Source organism: Ipomoea nil, unplaced genomic scaffold, assembly GCF_001879475.1.
Source record: "Ipomoea nil cultivar Tokyo-kokei standard unplaced genomic scaffold, Asagao_1.1 scaffold2662, whole genome shotgun sequence".
NCBI lineage: Eukaryota > Viridiplantae > Streptophyta > Magnoliopsida > Solanales > Convolvulaceae > Ipomoea > Ipomoea nil.
The window spans coordinates 1,926,508-1,946,545 of NW_017619090.1; the positions used below are offsets into that span (position 1 = coordinate 1,926,508).

The 20,038-nt window shown below is 44.2% G+C and overlaps 2 protein-coding genes across 10 annotated transcripts; both read right to left on the bottom strand.

Moving 5' to 3' along the window:
- Window positions 1-9,701: 9,701 nt before the first annotated feature.
- LOC109154978 lies at window positions 9,702-11,200 on the bottom strand. Its single transcript, XM_019302717.1, has 3 exons — window positions 10,814-11,200; window positions 10,483-10,546; window positions 9,702-10,032 (listed from the first exon to the last, which is right to left on the bottom strand). The coding sequence occupies exons 1-3, from the start codon at window positions 11,111-11,113 to the stop codon at window positions 9,863-9,865; spliced, it is 534 nt and encodes a 177-aa protein (XP_019158262.1). The 5' UTR covers window positions 11,114-11,200; the 3' UTR covers window positions 9,702-9,862.
- A 946-nt stretch (window positions 11,201-12,146) lies between these two features.
- LOC109154977 (potassium transporter 2-like) lies at window positions 12,147-17,457 on the bottom strand. Of its 9 annotated transcripts, none has more exons than XM_019302713.1 (10): window positions 16,742-17,457; window positions 15,653-15,729; window positions 15,323-15,557; window positions 14,989-15,234; window positions 14,841-14,894; window positions 14,390-14,650; window positions 14,259-14,311; window positions 14,029-14,146; window positions 13,648-13,902; window positions 12,147-13,566 (listed from the first exon to the last, which is right to left on the bottom strand). In XM_019302713.1, exons 2-10 carry the CDS (start codon window positions 15,689-15,691, stop codon window positions 12,428-12,430), a joined length of 2,400 nt encoding a protein of 799 aa, XP_019158258.1. In that variant the 5' UTR covers window positions 15,692-15,729; window positions 16,742-17,457; the 3' UTR covers window positions 12,147-12,427. The 9 variants fall into 9 exon arrangements, with proteins under 9 accessions (XP_019158258.1, XP_019158261.1, XP_019158260.1 ...); XM_019302716.1 differs by having other exon boundaries at window positions 15,323-15,554; window positions 15,653-15,819; XM_019302715.1 differs by having other exon boundaries at window positions 15,323-15,554; window positions 16,692-17,457.
- Between the last annotated feature and the right edge of the window lie 2,581 nt (window positions 17,458-20,038).

Here is a 20,038-nt window from a genome sequence, read left to right on the forward strand (position 1 = left end):
AGCTTTGGGCCGTACTCCGTCAAGTACTGGTCCCGAGTCCGGGCCATGGCTAAGCGTGGCTTGCTGCCGGAGGGTGCGGCCACTGTAGGTAGTCTTCGTTACCCCTCGTTCCTCTTCTTTTCTTATCTTGTCACATTCCAACTCGGAATACTTATGACTTTTCCTCCCTTTCGCAGGTCCGTACGACTCCGACTCCTCCAGCTCCGACGAAGCGGCTGAACCGACTCCAGAGATGGCGGATAGAGCCGAAAAGATGAGGCGTCGGCTGACCCAGCGCACTTCTGGCACTGCTGCCGCCTCTTCCTCCCAACCGTCTCCTGCCCCCAGGTCGACTCCCTCACTACCTCGCAATGTGGTGGATTTGACTCCGTCGCCCACTCGACAGCCGCCTCCCCCTCAGACAGAGAGTCCAAGCTCTAAGCGCCCGGCCGGTCAAACTGATGAGCCGGCTCCTAAAAGAATCCGGCTGTGCCATGAGGTAGAGGAGGATGCCCAGATCTGGATGGGCGCCTCTTCCGTCCGCAAGTGGTGTGCTAACGTCCTCCTGCCTAAGGACGTGTAGGCGACTCACGCTCTGGGGGATGAGTACATTATCGAGGCCTCGCTGCGCCAGTCGTACCGCGTAAGTGTTCCCGACTTAATTCCTTCCGTTCGTTCTTTTCTCTTATTATCTAACTCGCGACTGTCTCGCAGAACCTCACCTTCCAGATGGAGATGAGCAAGCGGTTGCAGAACTACAGGACCGAGATGCGGTCTATGACCCTCAAGCTGTGCCAGACGGAGGAGGCCTTTCTGGAAGAGCAGGCGAAGCACCTCAAGGTGGTGGAGGTGCATAATTCCGAGATGCTGAGGGTCACCCGTCAGTGGGAGGAGGAGCGGGACAAGGTGGCGACGATTGCTGCGACCTCTGTTGAGGAGTACAAGAAGTCGGCAACTTTCGAGGCGGAGGTGAAGGCGGCGATAGAGGCTCGCCAAAAAGAAATTGCTAAGGAGTGGCTGTCGACGCCGGATGGTGACGAGTTCCTCCTGGACTTGGGCGAGCGTGACTATCGCCTTGGCTTTCTCGAGGCGCAGACAGAAATCCATTCTGCCTTGCTGGTCCGCGACTCCTCTTTCACTCCCGAGGGCTGGGGCCTCAAGCCCGTGATAGATGCTCTTCCGGCGACTGAAGGACCGTCGGCAACTGTGGACCCGGCAGCTCTTCCGGCAGCCTCTGATCCGGCGACTCTTCCTTCAGCAACACCTCCTGAGCTCGCCGAGTCCTCTCTTCACGCTGAGGACCCTTCTTCTGTTCCCCTGACTGGACCAACGGCAGGGGATTGATGTTGACACCCCCTCCCCAGTAGTTTAGGACTATTCTTTTGGGATAGTCCCTTTTGTAAAGGCTGGCCTCCTTCTCGGGCCTTTTTTAACTTTAATAAAATTCCCGTTTTCTCTTCCTTTTCGTATTATCTTGGGCTCGACGCTTTTTCTTTAACCTTGTTTCTTTAACTGCTCACTGAGTCCCTCAGTCGAGGCGACTCTTCATGGCTTTTTTCACGGAAACGACTAAGGGTCTGGGCCCTTGTTTCCCAACTCTTTCTCGCCGAGTCCCTCAGTCGAGGCGACTCCTTAGGCTTTTCTTTCTCAGAAACGATTTAGGGTCAGTGCCTCGTTGTTTCTTTATATACTCGCCGAGTCCCTCAGTCGAGGCGACTCCTCTTGGCTTTTTCACGGAAACGACTAAGGGTCTGGGCCCTTGTTTCCTAACTCTTTCTCGCCGAGTCCCTCAGTCGAGGCGACTCCTTAGGCTTTTTCTTTCTCAGAAACGATTTAGGGTCAGCGCCCCGTTGTTTCTTTATATACTCGCCGAGTCCCTCAGTCGAGGCGACTCCTCTTGGCTTTTTCATGGAAATGACTAAGGGTCTGGGCCCTTGTTTCCTAACTCTTTCTCGCCGAGTCCCTCAGTCGAGGCGACTCCTTAGGCTTTTTCTTTCTCAGAAACGATTTAGGGTCAGTGCCCCGTTGTTTCTTTATATACTCGCCGAGTCCCTCAGTCGAGGCGACTCCTCTTGGCTTTTTCACGGAAACGACTAAGGGTCTGGGCCCTTGTTTCCTAACTCTTTCTCGCCGAGTCCATGTAGTGATTAACCGTAACTTGTACTTTTATTCAAGTCTTTCAGGACCCTTGGGCCCATACATGTTTTGTCCCTTTCTATTGGTAGATCTTCTTCAGGTGGATAACGTTCCAAATCCGGTCCACGGGCTTGCCCTCCATGGTTTCCAATTTGTAGGTTCCAGCTTGGACAACCGCGGCGATGCGGTATGGTCCTTCCCACTTAACCGCAAGCTTGCCCCCTTCGGTGGGTTGACTGGCCTGTCGATCCCGTAGTACGAGGTCGCCGACCTGGAAGGATCGCGGACGAATCCTCCGATCGCGATATCTTTTTACCGCCTGTTGGTATTCAATCATTCGCGCACTCGCGGCTTCCCTCTTTTCTTCTAAGAAATTTTTCTCAATTCGAAGACTCTCTTCGTTCTCCGTGTCTGAATAGGTACGGACCCGGTGAGTGGGCTCGACCACCTCAATTGGAACCTTGGCCTCAAAGCCGTACGCGAGGGAGAACGGACTCTCTCCCGTTGCTCGTCGTTGGGTAGTGCGATAAGCCCATAGGACTCGGTCAAGCTCATCCGCCCAATTCCCTCGAATATCTTCCAATTTCTTCCGAATCCCATCCACCAGCGTTCAGTTCACGTTCTCGACTTGTCCGTTGGCCTGCGGGTATGCCACCGACACTTTAGTGTGGCGGATATCATGCCGGCGGCAGAAGTCAGCGAATGCCTGACAATCGAACTGTCGCCCGTTGTCGCTAACAATGTGCTCGGGCAGGCCGAAGCGGCAAATCACCCTTTTCCACAAAAAGCGTCGGCATTGGTACTCGGTTATGGTAGCCAGTGGTTCCGCCTCAACCCACTTGGTGAAGTAGTCGATAGCTACGACACAGAACTTTAAGCCTCCAGGGGCGACTGGTAATGGGCCCAGCAAATCAATCCCCCACTTGGCAAATGGGATAGCGGTGGTGACCGGCGTGTAAAAAGTAGCTGGCCGAGTGTCTTTCTTGGCGAATGCCTGGCAAACGCTGCACTTGGATATCCATTCAATACAGTCTCGCATCATGGTTAGCCAATAATATCCTTGGACGACTAACTTCCGAGCAAGTGTGTGGGCGCCTTGGTGCGCGGCACAAATTCCTCTATGGGCTTCGTCCATTATTTTCTCGACCTCGGGCCTTAGCAAACATTTTAACAAAGGTCCTCCGAATGATCGTTTATATAGTTGCCCATCAATGATTTGGAAAGAGGGGGCCTTTCGTCGAACCCTTGCGGCGACTCCCGGGTCTAGCGGTAACTCGCCTTTTTCTATGAATCGCCGGATGTCCTCTATCCAGAACATCTCGGGGTTTTTCTCTCGGTCCCATTCTTTGCCGATCACTTGCTGGATCCTTAACGGTGTTTCTTCAACGCTTGGTCGACTTAGCTCCTCCCTCTGACAGATTTTTGCCAAGTGGTCCGGTACTCCCTCCAAGGCAATCTTGGATAATATGTCTGCCTCTATGTTATCCATCCGGGATATATACTCTATTTCGTAGGCTTCGAACTCTTTTAACATCTCGACTGCGCGCTCTCTATATAGAGTCATCCGGGCATTCTTGGCCTCGCACGTGCCTGAGATCTGCCCGACTACTAACCTAGAGTCAGTCTTGACTCGTAACCTCTCGACCCCTAGGGCCCTGGCGAGTCGGAGGCCGTTTAACACAGCTTCGTACTCGGCCTCGTTGTTGGAGGCTTGGAACAGGTAGCTCAGGGCATAGTACAGTCGGAATCCTTCGGGAGTGATGAGCACAACACCACCTCCATAGTGCTGTCGACTTGATGCTCCGTCCGCATGCATTTCCCACCACTCGCCTAAGCAGTTCTCCGTGGCGTGTTCCTTCTCTTCCTCGCTCGCCGTGCATTCGACCAAGAAGTCGGCTAAGGCTTGTCCTTTTATGGAAGGCCGGGGCTGGTACTCAATCCCATACTGGGTTAGTTCTACGGCCCATTTTACCAGGCAGCCGGACGACGATGGGTTTCGCAAAACACTTCCGAGAGGTTGGTCTGTCAGTACTCGGACGGTGTGGGCTTGGAAGTAGGGCGCCAACTTGCGCACGGTGATCACCAACGCGTATACAATTTTTTCCAATGCGGTATACCTTGACTCAGCAGCCTTCAGAGACCGGCTCACGTAATAAACCGGGTGCTGGACTCGCTCTTCCTCTCGGACCAACACCGAACTCACCGCCTTGCAAGAGGCGGCTAAGTACAGAAACAAGGGCTCGCCCGCCTGGGGGGTAGACAATACCGGGGGTGTCGAGAGGTATTGTTTCAATTCTTCAAACGACTGCTGGCACTCCGGGGTCCAAGCGAATCCTTCCTTCTTCTTCATGGCTTCGAAGAAAGGCACGGTCTTATCTGCCGCCTTGCTTAGGAAGCGGCTAAGGGCGGCCAATCGGCCGGTCAGCCGTTGCAGGTCTTTTATAGTGCTGGGAGGCTGCATGTCGACGATGGCCTGTACTTTCTCAGGGTTAGGCTCGATACCTCGCTTGGTGACCATGTAGCCCAGGAACTTTCCACCTTGCACGGCGAACGCGCATTTCTTAGGGTTCAGCCGGAGGTTGTACCTTATCATCACTTTGAAGCAGTCGGCCAAATCTTCTGCGTGTTTGCTCTCCTCTCAGCTCTTGACGAGCATGTCGTCGACATACGCGGCCATCGATTTTCCCAACAGGTGCTGAAACAATCGGGCCACCATTCAGGTATATGTGGCTCCGGCGTTCTTGAGCCCGAAGGGCATGACTCGGTAACAATAAACTCCGTCCGGTGTCAAAAACGCGGTCTTTTCTTCGTCCGCCGAGTGCATGAATATCTGATGGTACCCCCTAAAGGCGTTCATAAAGCTCAACAGCGCCGACCCCGCCGTCTCGTCGACCAGTTTATCGATCCGAGGTAAGGGAAACGGGTCTTTTAGGCAGGCCTTATTAAGGTCGGTGTAGTCCACGCACATCCGCCACGCCGGGGGCTTGGGTACAAGGACCACATTCGCCAACCACTGCGGGTACTTAACTTCGCGGATGTGTCCGGCTGCGAGTAGCGTGCTCACTTCCTTCTTCACAAATTCTCTTCGGTCATTGGCTAGGTATCGCTTCTTCTGCACAACCGGTCGATGCCCGGGATCCACGGCGAGTCTGTGCGATATGATCGATCGGTCGACGCCCGGCATGTCCTCCGGGCACCAGGCGAAGACCATCCGGTGTTCCCGGAGCACCTTTATAATTTCTTCCTTTACTTCCGCGGGGAGGCCGACTCCAATTCGGACCCGTCGGTCCGGCTGTGTGGAGTGGATCTCGACTTCTTCCAACTCGACGGCAGGCTCTGGACGTGGTATTATCATCTTTTTTGGGGGCCTCTCGGTGATCTCATGGACCTGTATCTCGTGTTTGCCCATCCCCCTACATGCCTGTAGGTAGCAGTCGCGGGCGACCTTACGGTCACAGCGTACCGTGCCTATTCCATTTGGCGTGCGGAATTTTAAACAAAGATGCTCAATTGAAATCAGAGCTCCTAGATCCTCGAGACCCGGTCGGCCGAGTATAGCGTTATGCGAACAGGCCAGGTTCACCACAATGAACTTCATGCTGAGTTTCTGTACATCTGGGTAACTGCCGATCTCAACTGGAAGTGTGATTGATCCTTCCGCCTCCACCGAGTCCCCTGTGAAACCGGCGAGGGGAGTTTTGACAGGACTCAGCTGTTCTCGAGTCATTCCCATTTTGATGAAGGTTTCTAGGTATAGCACATTGACGCTGCTTCCGGTGTCTACCAGGATTCGTCGAACGACAACGCCATTGATGTCCATGGCTATAACCAACGCATCTCGATGCGGTATTTCCCCGGCTGGTAAATCTCGGCCGGTAAACACAATGGGCTCTCGGCACACCTTTTTAGGGTTCTCCTCGCGTCCGTACACCGTTCCGACGTATAACTGGCGGGCCCAGGCTTTTCTGGTGTTCGTTGAGTCATCACCTTCCGGCCCGCCGACTATCATGTTGATAACCGGCTTCTGACGCCACTGAGCCTCCTCCTCTTTGGGAGCCGGCTGCTTGCTCGACTGTTTTCGGCAACGGCGGCGGGATCCTCATCCCTTCGATTGACCGATCTCCGCCTCCACTGATTAGGAGGCGGGGTTCCTTGCTAAATGATACCCTCCATGATCTTCTTCAGGTAGAAGCATTCCTCCGTGCTGTGAGTATAAGATTTATGATAACGACAATACTTAGAGGTCTTATCCATCTCTTCGTTCGTCAGGCGATCGTCGGTCGGCGGAGGCGGAGGCGGGGCAACCGCTTGTATCTCGTGGACCGGACGTTCGGGAATCGGCCGATAGGCGTGGACGACGGGTCTGTCGTACGGCCGTCTGCCCTCGGGTCGCCGAGTTACGTCCGGGCGCCTTTCCTTGGTTTCAACTCGCGTCCTCTTCCCGCTGGTGGATCCGCCGACTTCGCGCTGCCGCTTATACTTCATAGCCTGCTCTGTGTTGGCCCTCTTGTTGGCCATATGAATGGTTTCTGCGTAGGTGGTCGGGCGATTGTCCCTCAGGTCTCAGTATAGCTGGCCGGACCGCAAGGACTCGATGAAGAAGGTGAGCGCCGTCTGGTCTTCGACCTCCTCTATGGACTGGATTTCTTTCTGCCAGCGGGCCAGATAGGTTTTCAAGGACTCGCCTTCATCCTGACGAATATCGCCCAAGTGTGTTAGGTCCTTTTGTGGTTTGATATTAGCGGCATAATGGCTCATGAAGCGGTCTGCCAGCTCTTCAAAGTTGTGAATCGACCCCGAGGGCTGCGCCACTAGCCACCTTTGTGCTGACCCTTTCAACGTGGGTAAGAAAGCGCGGCACATGACCGGATCTCGTACCCCCAAAACCTGCATCTTAGCCTAGTAGCTCAGCAAATGCTCCCGGGGATCGCCGGTTCCATCGAACGTGGCCTGCTCCGGGAACTTGAAATCACCCGGTATCTTAAAAGCCATAACCTCGTCCGAGAAGGGTAAGGCGGTCAGTAACGTACGTCCTGGGGATTTGGCTTTCCCCTCCATCCGTTCTTTCAGATTTCGCACTTCTTGTACTAAGTTCGCCACTTCGACCCTCTCCCGGGTGAGATTTCCCGTGGATTCCGTACTCTCACCGACTTCAGACTCATCCGGTTGGTCGGGGTTGCGAGGGGGTTGCTCCACGCGACGAGTCTCAGTCCTAGCTCTTTTGGTATGGTTCTTCTCTCGTGCAGCTTGTCGATCGCGAGCGGCTAATGGGGCACGACTGGGTTCCTTCCGACCCAATCGTTCTCTTGCAGACAGACGCCCAACGCTGGGACCCAGCCGAGAATGAACGGACTGTACCGGTTGGCTTTCGGCCCGTCGGCTCGGTTGCCGGTTGTCGGGCCTATGAGGCGGCTGTAACCCACGTTGCGGCTGGCGAGTGACGGACTGTTTTCTCACTCCTAGGCTTGCTTCGGCGCAGGCGCGCCCGATTGCGCGTAGCTGCTCCGGGGTGAGCAGCACTTGAGGCAATTGTTGGTTTATCTGTGGTGTCGGCGGCGGTGTTGTCTCGTTTTCCCGGCTCCGGGCGTTTTTCCGATTCAGCTGGCTTCTCAGGTCTGCCTCCCGTCCATTGTCATAACGGCTCGATTGTTCCTCACTTCCTGCCATGTCTGGAGCTTTTCTAATTTGACTGAGATTCTAATTGTCGTTCCTCGGACTCGCCTCACTCAAGAGGACACGTGACTCTTAGTTTCAATCCCCATAGACGGTGCCAGTGATGGTTTTAGGGTTTTCAGGCCCAAGGAGGTCTAACACAACCTTTGGCTGGAGGGTGCACCTTTCAATAGAAATGTATGCCTATCTCGGAGACAACGCTAGTACTCGGAATCTTTTTTGGTATTCTCCCCCCTCTGGGTGTTCAGTTGTCCCCTTTTACAAGAATGGAGGAGCCTTTATATAGTGACTCCTCCTCTACCGACTTGAAGGCCCTTAATGGCCGACTTCAAGACTAATTAAAATATGGAGCCGTTGGATGCCATTACTCGGTCGACCAACGGCTCTTCCAGGTTTGTAACAGCCTGACCGGGTCCTGCTTTCAATGCCCTAACGGCTCCCTTTTAAACAAGCCTCTTCAATGCTCTCAACGGCTCCTTGAACCGAGTCTTCTCCTGGGCTTGGGCCTTGGTCGACTCCTCGTCTTAGCCTGTGCTCCCACTGGGCTCCTCTTTAGCAGTTCTGATCCGGGCCCCGTGCTTGGGCTTGGGCCGACTCCAGGACTCGGCCCAATTGCTCTTCGGGCTCCTCAGACGCTGGCCCACCTCTCCTGTCTTGAACCATTTCCTTTGGGCCCCTATCTCTTGGGCCGGGGTCCTTACCCCATCATACCCCTTAATTGAAAAATTCATACCCAAATAAAATAAGGATATCATCCCCTTTCATTCCCTTATTCCTTCTCATCCCTTGATTAGTGCTTCTAGATTTTTGTTTTTATTTTTTTGTTCATATTGGTGCTTTAGATGTCTTTATATTAGAATCAATTGTCTTGATTTTGTGTTCTTCTATTTTTAAAATCTTTATTCACATTATAAGATCATACATAACCAAACAACATTATTTATAATCATTCTCATTCACTAAAACCCATTATCATTACCAAATATAAGAAGAAATGCCTCTCAAGGTTAAAAGAATCATTCAACATTATTTATCATCTCCACTAAGGCTCGATCTGTTCCTAATTACTTTCTCAACTAAATGAAGCACAAAGAACCAATATCGCATCCACTAAAACTCGAACCCACAACCTCTCCTATAAGGAAGCAACTTGGTGCCATTGAACAAACTATATATAAACACCCATTTTGCCTTATTGATTGATCAAACAGTTAAAATTGGTCAAACAAAGTAAAATTTGACTGATAAGTCATTTTTCAAATGCACTATAATCCCACTTTTTAAAATAAAATTGGGCCTGCAAAATTGAAGTGGGCTTGGACAAACATGTCCAGGACTGGACCCAAATTGAGATGACCACGTAAGAGGGAATATGCAAGCTAAGGAACCAATTCCTTGTCCCACATGGACCATGGTCCATACAATTGTGTGGACCATAAATAAAAAGTATATTTTTAATATACTAATAATATATTATTTATGTGTGTAAGATACATTTTTTGAAAATATATTTTTAATATACTAAGGATACATTATTTTATATAATGTATCTTCAGTACAAAAATAATGTACTTTTAATATATTAAAAATGTACTTATTCATGATCACACAATAATTTTCTTCCTTGTCCATAACCCCAACCACCAACCCTAGTTCTACCCTTGTTCTTGGGTTCGGGGAAAACATTTTCCCCACCCTCTATGGGGGTTTTCCATCTCCGCAAATTTGTACTAGTGAGTAGGGTAATAAAACATGCAAATTTGTAGCAAACAATGTATATAGTCTTGAGAACGTTCCACTTTTTACCTCAAACTTAGGGATTAGGGTGGGGAATAAGCTCCCGGCATATTTCCTACTCGGTGCGGTTCCTACATCTTTCTCTATATTGAATAGTTAATTTTTGATACAACATAAAAGGTATTGAATGGTATAATACTAAAATGTTCTACAAGCCTTTGTATTGCATTGTGTCGATTGACAAGCAAACATATATACCTGAATTGATATGTAGCACAAACTAACAAAAGAGAAACAAAAATTTTCATGTTTTCAGAGTGGTGTTCTTGATGATGATTCATGAGAAGAGTTTGGTAAAGAAGTTGCCAGAAGTGGCTTTCTTCTCCAGGCATGCAACATGGGCATATCTTCCAAGCTTGTCTACTTGCCTTGCTTCTCCCTTTGTGTCCTTCTTGCAGATTTTGCATGTCTTGTCAACCCATCCCTCTTCCACATACTGCCCATCCACTGTTGCCAAACCCCACAAATGGCAAATTCTTGTAAGAAATGCATCAATACCTTTCTTTTCTTTTTAGAAAATTTTAAGGCGTCGATCGATATATAAGATGCTGATTTGTACGATGTATATCATTACTCATAGTATGTTTAGTTGCATCGGGTATTGTAGAAATGAAAATTTCTTGTAAGAAATGTAGCAATACCTTTCTTTAAGAAATAAAATAAAATTTTAAGGTGTTGATGGCCTAATGGGTAGGATGTTGATTTGTACAAGGTATTATTACTCATGACATGTCAAGTTGTACCGAATATTTTGGATACAAATTGTTAACAGTACCCGATACAACTCAAGTATCATACCGTGGGTAATACTCGATATACGACACTGTCCAAATTAGCACCTTACCCTTTTATATTTATATGGAAAAATTAAATTAGATATTGATATGAGTAGTTTACCCTCAACATAAGACTTGAAGAAATCCTTGTATGTTCCTCCAATCTTTCTTCTGAGAGCTCCATACTGCAAGAAGGTCAAGTCAGTATATATATAGTGAGTTCAAATGCGAATAATTCACTTTCGTAAAAAAAGTGTGAACTCATCTCAGCCTCCATCAAAGTTCATCAATGAAAAATTTTAATAATTAAAAAAAAAATTATAATTGATGTAAACTTTTAAGTTTGTAATATTTATAAAAACTAACCCCACTATAATACTAGGACAAAAATGGAATTAACTCTAAATTAAACTTTTAAATGATAAGAGCAAAACTAAAAGATTAAAGTTTACCTGTTCTCTGGACATTCTCCCTCCGGATTGAGTTGCTTCCCTAGCATCTTCAAGAAGCTCGGCATCTTTGGCGGATCTAACCTGGGAAAAATCGAGAGCTTCCGTCACACTACTGAACAGAGATTGCTTCCTCTGCGCGGGTTCTTCATCGCTCTTCTCTTTCTTGGCTGAAACCACGAAAGATTTCTTGAGGCTTCTTCTGCTGGGAACGCCGCTACAAGTTGAGAGCTTGTGTGCACACCCAGTGTTTGTGAAAATGCCACTCTGTGGAGGCGTCAAGGTCAGAGCCCTGAGACCCATTTTTGCTCTGTATAGTTTTCAAGGTTAGTCTTTGGTGCCATTTTTGCTGCTTATATATATTGGTGTGAGGAGACGTTCATGAGGGAGAGTTTGTGGTGAGTGATTTGCGTGCGAGATTTGAATGGTGTCCAGTGGCAGTAAGCCTGGTGGCTTAGGGGAGAAGACGTGGCCATGTGGTGACTACTGAAATTGTGATGGAAGATTCCAAATCTTAGGAAAAACACATGCATACAAAATACCAACTTTTTTATTTTGATAATCCAAATTTTTGGATTTTATCATACTATATATCCTGACTCTATATATAAAGAAAAAAAATATCAAATTGGCTCCCTAAGTCACATGAATAGTGCAATTGGATTCCTAAGTAAAAAAAAAAAAAAAGTTCCATTGAAGTCTCCTAAATCGGTAAAATTGTTCAATTAAATCTAAATTGACTTGTTTATCAGGTTAAATATGTGTGGTGTTGACACGTGTTCTTTTTATTTATTTTTAAAATAATTTTTTTATTTATTAAAAATCAAACATATTATTGTGCACCCTGGTGCACAATATAACAATTGACATGATTTGAGTGGTTCACAATTTACTTCTTTACTTCAATGGAACATTTTTTACTTAAAGGATCCAATTGCATTATCCATGTGACCAATTAGACAATTTTTCCCTCTATAAATTTGTTCGAAGCCCATAAAGAAGTAAATTGTGAACCAGTCAAATCATGCATTGTGCACCCTAAAAATCCCTTGTTTTGTATGTACAAAATTGTATAGTAAAATACACATAAACTCTTGTCATAATATACATAATCTAACATAATACATAAAACATATAAACTCTTAACATAATACCATAAACTTTTAACATAATACACATGAACTTTTAACATAATACACATAAACTTTTAGGGTGCACAATGTAATGTACACCCTGGTGCACGGTATAATTTGCCAACCATGTGTGGTTAGAGAGTAAATAATTGATTAAAAGTGGAATCCAATAATCTTTAGTGGTAGAGAATTCAGTCAAATGAAATTATAATATCCAGTCTTTTGTCAATTCAGTATATTCTACTCTTATAGCTTCCTTTCTTGCATTTGGTATGCGAGTTCTTAGTAATGCTGTAATAACACCGGCCAGAAAAATTTAAAAAAAAAAAAAAAAAAAAAAAAAACCAAAGGAATTTGAAGCCAGAAATGCCCTTCTAGAACTACACTAATCTGAGCAGTTAACATTCTTGCAGATCTTGAAAAGGGCATCAGATCAGTAGATTAAAGTGTAAAGAAACAAGCAAAACTTACAATCATTTACATCTCAGACAACATATACCATCCCAACCTCAAGAAGGGACACTGGAGGGACTTTAAGGGATACATCTGGCCCTCTGCAGTTTCTCTTCAGGAGATTGTACCCAAAGTTGATGGCTAATCTCTTGAATATGGATGAGCCTTGCTTTGTTCTTACGTGTGAGTGCCCGAGAATGAAGGCAATCCCGGCTTCTCGGGCTTCGTGGAGATCCCTCAGCTCTTCTTGAAGCTGAATGTCCATTTCTTGGTGTGAGTGTGAGTCTGGTTCTGAGTCATCAACAGCAAATCTCACCCTTTTCTCTGCTGCTAATGCTGCTGTTGTGGTTGGTTGCATCTCGATGATGTCGGTTAGGCTCTCGGCGGTGGGGAAACCGAAGGAAACGCTCTCGGGTTGGGCGGTTTCCTCGATTTCAAAGGCGGGTGTGCCCGGGAAAGCCATGGTTCCTATCACTGCTAACCGGTATTCGCTTGACGATGCACCAGAACGAGACCCATCGTCGTCGTTCGGTGAGGTGATGATCCCGTTCGTCTTGTACCAGTCGTAGCGGATGAAATCAGCAAGCTTACTGACGAGTTCGGTTTCGAAGAAGTCTACATCCTGGTGAACGTCCCGGTAGCCATACCGCACGATGCACCTGTAGGAGCGGTGGGAGGGCGGTCCAACGCGCCCCACGAGGTACCGCTCGGCTGGGGGGATGAAAGGGACGGGGACAGCCTTCACACACACGAAAACCAGCACACGGTGGAAGGCAGGGAGGTTGGTGACGAAACGTGAGAAGTTCGCAGGGATCCCCGAGGTCAGATCACTGAACACAATGCCAATGCCCGGGACTCGAGCAATGCCAAGGCTCGGGCCTAAGGCTAGCAGCCAATCCAACGAAACCTTGTTGTGCAGATCAAATTCATATTTCTTGATCGTGGCGTAGTGCCAAACGAACATGACAGTTACCAAGATGAGGGCGAGGAGGATCGGGAGCCAAGCACCCTCGAGGAACTTGATCACAGATGCAGAGAAGTAAAGCAATTCAACAAATCCAAAAAAAACAAGAAAGACAAGCGCAAGAATCGGAGGCTTGTGCCAACACAGGACAATAACCAACGACGTTAGACAGGTAGTCACCAGCATAACTGCCATCAAAGCTAACCCTGCAACATATGCAACAGATTCCTCGACTTTGAGCATAAAATAGGCAAAATGTCTTAAAATTCCAACGATTCAAAATGTACCTGATGCATTTCCCAAATGTTTCGTGTCCCGGAACCCGATAGTCACAGCAACACAAAGGATCATGAGAGTCCAATTTATCTCCGGGATGTAAATCTGCCCATGTATTTTAGCCGAGGTGTGAACAACCTTAACTCTTGGAAAACAACCTAGTGATTGACTCTGGTTGATAATCGAGAATGTTCCACTGATGATTGCCTGACTGCCAACGACAGAAGCAAGAATGGCTATAATAAGAACCGGCCACCTTACACTTCCTGCAATTCAACACCTTACAAATAAGAATCGCCTTTCGAGAGAAATTTATAACGATTCTGGACAGCCCGAGGGCGAAACTATGATCAATTATTCAACAAAGAACTAGTTTGAAGCAAACTTAATACCTGGAACAGACAAATAGAAACTAATCTCGTGCATGTTGTGATGATGCTTCGACAAAAAAGCTGCTTGGCCCATATATGCCAATATAAGCGCTGGATAAACCAGAAAGGTGAATGCGGTCTGGAGTAGAAAATAAAGCAGAATCAAGTTTTAGGACTCGGGACGATACAAAATTTTCAGCATGAACTTTAAATTGTCAAAAACGACCAAAAAAAAAAAAAAAAAAAAAAACCTGAATTGCAGCATACGAGAAGTGCCCGAGGTCAGCAAACATTGCTTCAGATCCTGCAATTAGTAGAGGATATTTTCAGAATAATAGCACCCGAAACGATAAGAACAATATTCATGTCTTCGAGGTTTTACCTGTTATGCACAAGAGAATTCCCCCCAACGACATCCATCCATCTTTTCTAGTCTTCTTCAAGAACTTGAACATGTAATACGGGGAAAGCGCCTTGTAAACGTGCGGATTCCAAGTGAAGATATTGTACAATCCGAGCCCACTTATGCAGATTAACCAAGATAACACGATCGGCGCAAAACAAAAGCCGATACGGTGCGTGCCATAATGCTGTAACGCGAATAGGCAGACTAATATGACGCAAGTTATAGGAACCACCGCATCTGAAATGTAAAATTTACAGATATGAATAACTCCGAACATGTAAATTGAAATATGTGCTCCATCTCAACTAAAAGCCTAAGCTGATAGTTGGATTGCACATTAATGGTTATATGCTCAACAATGTAGAACTCGAGCCCAAAAACCGCAGAGAAAATAAAGTTTCTTTGATATTATGAGGAAAAAGCTTACATTGGTGGTGATCCTTGGACATGTAGAACTCGAGCCCAGAAACCGCAGAGAAAACTACAGCACGACAGAATAACGCATCAGCGGTGATAAGAAATAAAGAAAAATTACATTCCGAGGCTCGACCGATACTAAACTCAAAGAGTAATACCGGATATGGCGGGAGTAAGAAGTCCATCTCCAATGACCATACAAGTGCCAAGGAGCACCAAGATTAGCAATGCCGTGTGGAGGAATTTGTACTTCTCGAGCACCAACTTCACCCTCGATCTATTGTTTCTCTCGGGAGGTTCCTCCCGTTTATACGTGGAAAGGGCTTCATCGGAAACTTGTCGGTTTGGAAGAAGGCTTACTTTGGCATGCCTGCATATTAAGGAATAAAGCGCGAAAGTACCACCTGCAGCAACAGAAATTGCATGATTTTTTTCGTTTCGTAGCCAAATAGTGTGAGGATACGCTTATTTAGGCAAGCAATTATGAATTACCCTCTCCATTGTCATCAGCTCGGAGGACTATAAACACATACTTGAATAAAGGGACAAGAGTTAAAGTCCAGAAAACAAACGACATAACCCCGAAAATTTCTTCATTAGTATCCGAATGCTGAATGTCTTCCGCAAATGTGCTCTTGAAGACATACAACGGGGAAATGCTGAGATCCCCGTAAACGACACCCAGACTTTGATAAGCTAGGATCAGCGTCGCCTTCCAAGAATTCTTCTGCCACAAAAAAATACAATCCCCGTAATTTTCAAGATCCATATCTATCAGATTAGCAAACACTGAATGGTAACCACAACACTACACTTACTTACCTTTGTGGTGTCCCAACACTTCCCATATTCAAGATCCATATCTATCCCGAGATTCCTATGTACTGAACCGTAGATTGCTGTCAAAGACACGTCGGGTTTGTCAAAACGAAAGGAATTTCCACAGAGGACTCGAGGCAGTGAGTGTTAGACGACCATCTCAAATCGCCCTATAAAAAGGGCCGACTTAATCAAAGACACAAGGAAGACATATTGGCCTAGCAATTCAAGAAGTCCACATGGCATATTTGTTTCTTCAATTACGGCACTAGGGCAAAAACTTACAGCTACCATACCTAATTCCTTAAACAACACAGTACACTTAACACTAAAAAAACTCGATATTGAGGGGATTGAAAGCTGAAACTCATCAATTTTAGCTCTGGGTTTCTTTCTTTCGATATTTATCGGAGGGAACCATACCCTAATCCAAACCTCAATCAATCAAGAAAGGAACTAACAGCATTCTTTCGATTTTACCAGATAGCATTTCACTAATACACAACATAATAGAGATAGAGAAGGTAGAAGAAAACAAGAAAATGTACAGAGGGGTGTTGGATTGGAAAGTGAAAGCCAAAAGTACATGATTCAACAGCAAATAAATCATACCAAAAGTTTGAGCCCACAGAAATAAATGCCATTTTAAGGACACAGACACAAAAGATATCATCCATCTATCCATACATACATACATACATGTATAATATACCCTCAGCTGTATAGTATATGTATACGCGTTTATGCAGCACTGATGAGTAGACTGCCAAACTTCTACCTACCTCTACTGCCAGAAGATTGAGATAACACATGCATTTGTACTATACTCAAACTGGCAAATTGGCAAATTGGCAAAATGGCAAAAAGGGTCTTATTAAACATGAGCTGGGCTGATTGCAATTCACCCAAGCAAAGAACCATACAAATTTCAAAGATTTCAAGAAACTAGAGCCTCTTCTACTCTCAAGAATCAAAGAAATTTTGGGTAATGCTAAATTGGTTAGATACTAACCATAAAGTTTCAAGGAAGCGACCTATTGACCTTCTTGATTTGAGCTGGTATGATATTTTACCAGAAAACAAAGAATTTACCAGAAATTGAAGCTTTTCTTGAGCTTGAGAGCACACCCCCAGGCCAAAAATGGCTGTTTGAATTCAAGAAAACCAAAACCCAAAGCTAAGAACAGTAGAAATCATCAATATCAGTAGCAGTAGCGTGTAGACTACATTCCTTATAGAAGGAGTTCCACGTGATAAGCACCGGGACCCTTTCTCTTCAACCACCATTGCTGGCTAGTCCCTTTCACGGGTCATGGCTTCAACGTTTGCCCCATTTTTTTTTCTTTGCCGTTTCAAACTATAAAAGCTAAAAAGGGCAATCTTTTTCTCTCAAAAAAAAAAGCTATAAAAGCTAAAAAGGACAATTTTTTCCATATTTCTGCAACTTGTCTTTCTCGGCCTTCAAACTTTTTTACAGATTCTTCTCCTTTTCCTCTCTCTCTTTTTCCATTTTCGTAATGCTTCAAGCTTGTGTGGCATTCCACTGGAAAATGACCATTATTCAAAGCCCAATCTAGATGGATTCTATCAAGAAAATGGGGCCGCCATTTTCAACCAGAAATGTTCAGTTGCCAAACCTTTCACATCCACCATCATTAAAACCTATTAACTGTTGGAAACAGTTCATTTTTGACACAATTATTTCACTTGTAATAATTCAATAATTGAAAAATAATCATAAACTATTACCTTACTGATAATAAAAGATAATGTCCCATCATAACTAATACCAAGCCTCTGAACACTGATATCTGCCAACACATATCAAGATGTACTCCTTTATCTTCTTGAAATTCTTGAAATAAATTTATTTTTTTTAGAAATAAGGTTCAAATTGGTCACTGAACGTAACCTGAAAATGCAATTAGGCCACTGAACGAAAAAAAAGTGTAATTAGACCACTCAACATTCTAAAAATGTGTAATTTCACCTGATAGCAGGTTACCTCAATTTTAGCAGGTTATCTGCTTACGTGGCAGCTGAGTTGGCATTTTTAATAAATTTTAAATCATTTTTAATAAATTTTAATAATAAATTTTTATTTAAAAAAAATTTTAAAAAATAAAAACGACTTTATTTAATTTTTTTTTCAATTTTTTATAAAATTATTATTAAAATTAATTATTAAAAATTATTAAAAATTATTTAAAAATTATTAAAAATGCCAACTCAGCTGTCACGTAAGCAGGTAACTTGCTAAAATTGATGGTAACCTGCTATCCGGTGAAATTGCATACGTTTGGAGAGTTCAGTGGCCTAATTGCCCTTTTTTGAGTGTTCAGTGGCCTAATTACACTTTTTGTTCGTTCAATGGTATAATTGCATTTTCTGGTTACGTTCAGTGGCCAATTTGAACCTTATTCCTTTTTTTTAATATTCATCTCAAACTACTAAAATTTGGTGGATTTTTTCTGTAATAAAACATATATTTGAACATAATAGTGGGTAAAAGGTTGCATTCCACTTCAATTGTCAAAGATAATTAAAATTTGTTTTTAAAAAATCAAATTCTCCCCCACCAGATCTAAAGTAATCACTCCAACTTTCTCAACCTACTAATTAACGTTGATTCTATTAAATCTCTAAAGTATAAAAAAGTTAATTCCCTCAAATTAAGATTTAAACTTGTGACCTTTCATTAGTAAAAGTCATAATTATGTCGTTTGGCCACAAAGTCTTTTGACTAGAATTATGATTAATTTATACTCCGTAGTAAAATTAAAATTTTAATATATATGTTTAAAAGAAAAACAATTTTATAATGGGATGATGACAAATATAGGAGTGGTGCACATCTGACAAGTGAGTCCACTGCACATTAATTCATTATCCCAAATTCCCAGTAAACTCAAGCCGGCCTTTAAATTTCTTCATTTTTATATGTTTTTGTTGGATCAACAACAAATATTTTAATGTGGGCATTCGATAAGTTTCAACGCAGATTCAAAGAAAGGTCTAAAAAGGATCAAAAGACACAAACTTTTTTGGAGTATATGGGGGAAATGGGATCTGGGGAATGGCGAGAATTTTTGGGGTATTTGAGGAGGATTTGGAATATTGCAACTTGTCTTGGGATGATAGTGAACAGTTTCGATTAAAATAACGTTAATTCATGGAGGACAATAATTTATTAAGCGTGGAAAAAACGAAAAGATGAGAGGCATAATAATGGTTGGGTGGTTGTACGCTAAATGCGTGTAGGGATGCAGCGAGTGAGGGAGAAACAGAAAGACAGAAATGTTGGCAGGTGTCACGGATAGAGATTGGAAGGGTTGGCACGGCGGAGGGCCCCCCACTGTGGTGCCTTTGGACTCTGGAGTCTACAGATTCTTCAAACTAAATCATGATTTAGTGGCGTTTCAACTAACCTAGATTCAGAATCAAAATTAAAATTAAATACTTAATAATTATATTTGGAGTTTGGGTGACTGAGCGTCATTTTACTTGTTTATTATAATTATATTATAGAGTAGTTTTGATCTTTAGTTCAATTTATGCTATCATTGGTGTCGTTTGTAGAAACAGAAAGACAGAAATGTTGGCAGGTGTCACGGATAGAGATTGGAAGGGTTGGCACGGCGGAGGGTCCCCCACTGTGGTGCCTTTGGACTATGGAGTCTACAGATTCTTCAAACTAAATCATGATTTAGGGGCGTTTCAACTAACCTAGATTCACAATCAAAATTAAAATTAAATACTTAAGGAAAAATGACACTTTTTCCCCCTATGTTATATACTTATAGCATTTTTTCCCCCTCAATTATTTAAGTGGCTCTTTTTTCCCCTGAAATGTTAAATGGACATATTTACCCTTAAAATAAATATTTCATTTATTTTTATTCTCCAATAAATTATTACTATAATTTGGTTCAAACCAGATACTATAGTAACCAAACCAAAATATTCCAATTACAATTTATAATCAAAACGCGATATTTAGAGTTTATTAAAATCGCGAACTGGAATGGCTGGTTCATGTTCCGAACTGAAAAAATAAAATACATTTATTGTTGAATTTAAACTATTTTAAAATAAAAAATAAAATTTTAAAATATAGGCAGTTCAAAATCGCGAACGGGATCCGGAACCGCCGGTTCATGATCCAATTTTTTTTATTCTTAAATTTAATAAATTGAAATCCAAATATTGGGTTCTAGATCTGAATCATAACTGAAAAGTTTTAATTCGATTGCTATAGTGTCTGGTTCAGTTCGAACCGAACCGTGGTAATAGCTACATATACGCAATAATTTGTTGGAGAAGTAAAATAAATAAAATGTTTACTTTAAGGGTAGAAATGTCAATTTAATATATTAGGGGGGAAAACCA

Coding starts and splice junctions, on each gene's coding strand:
- LOC109154978 (XM_019302717.1), bottom strand. CDS start 11,113: ATGGGTCTCAGGGCTCTGACCTTGACGCCTCCACAGAGTGGCATTTTC. Junction 10,547..10,813: donor GGAGAATGTCCAGAGAACAG/GTAAACTTTAAT, acceptor ACCTTCTTGCAG/TATGGAGCTCTCAGAAGAAA. Junction 10,033..10,482: donor CTTCAAGTCTTATGTTGAGG/GTAAACTACTCA, acceptor GTTTGGCAACAG/TGGATGGGCAGTATGTGGAA.
- LOC109154977 (XM_019302708.1), bottom strand. CDS start 16,570: ATGGTTCTTTGCTTGGGTGAATTGCAATCAGCCCAGCTCATGTTTAAT. Junction 14,651..14,840: donor GTCCAAGGATCACCACCAAT/GTAAGCTTTTTC, acceptor TTTACATTTCAG/ATGCGGTGGTTCCTATAACT. Junction 13,567..13,647: donor ACATTTGGGAAATGCATCAG/GTACATTTTGAA, acceptor CATATGTTGCAG/GGTTAGCTTTGATGGCAGTT.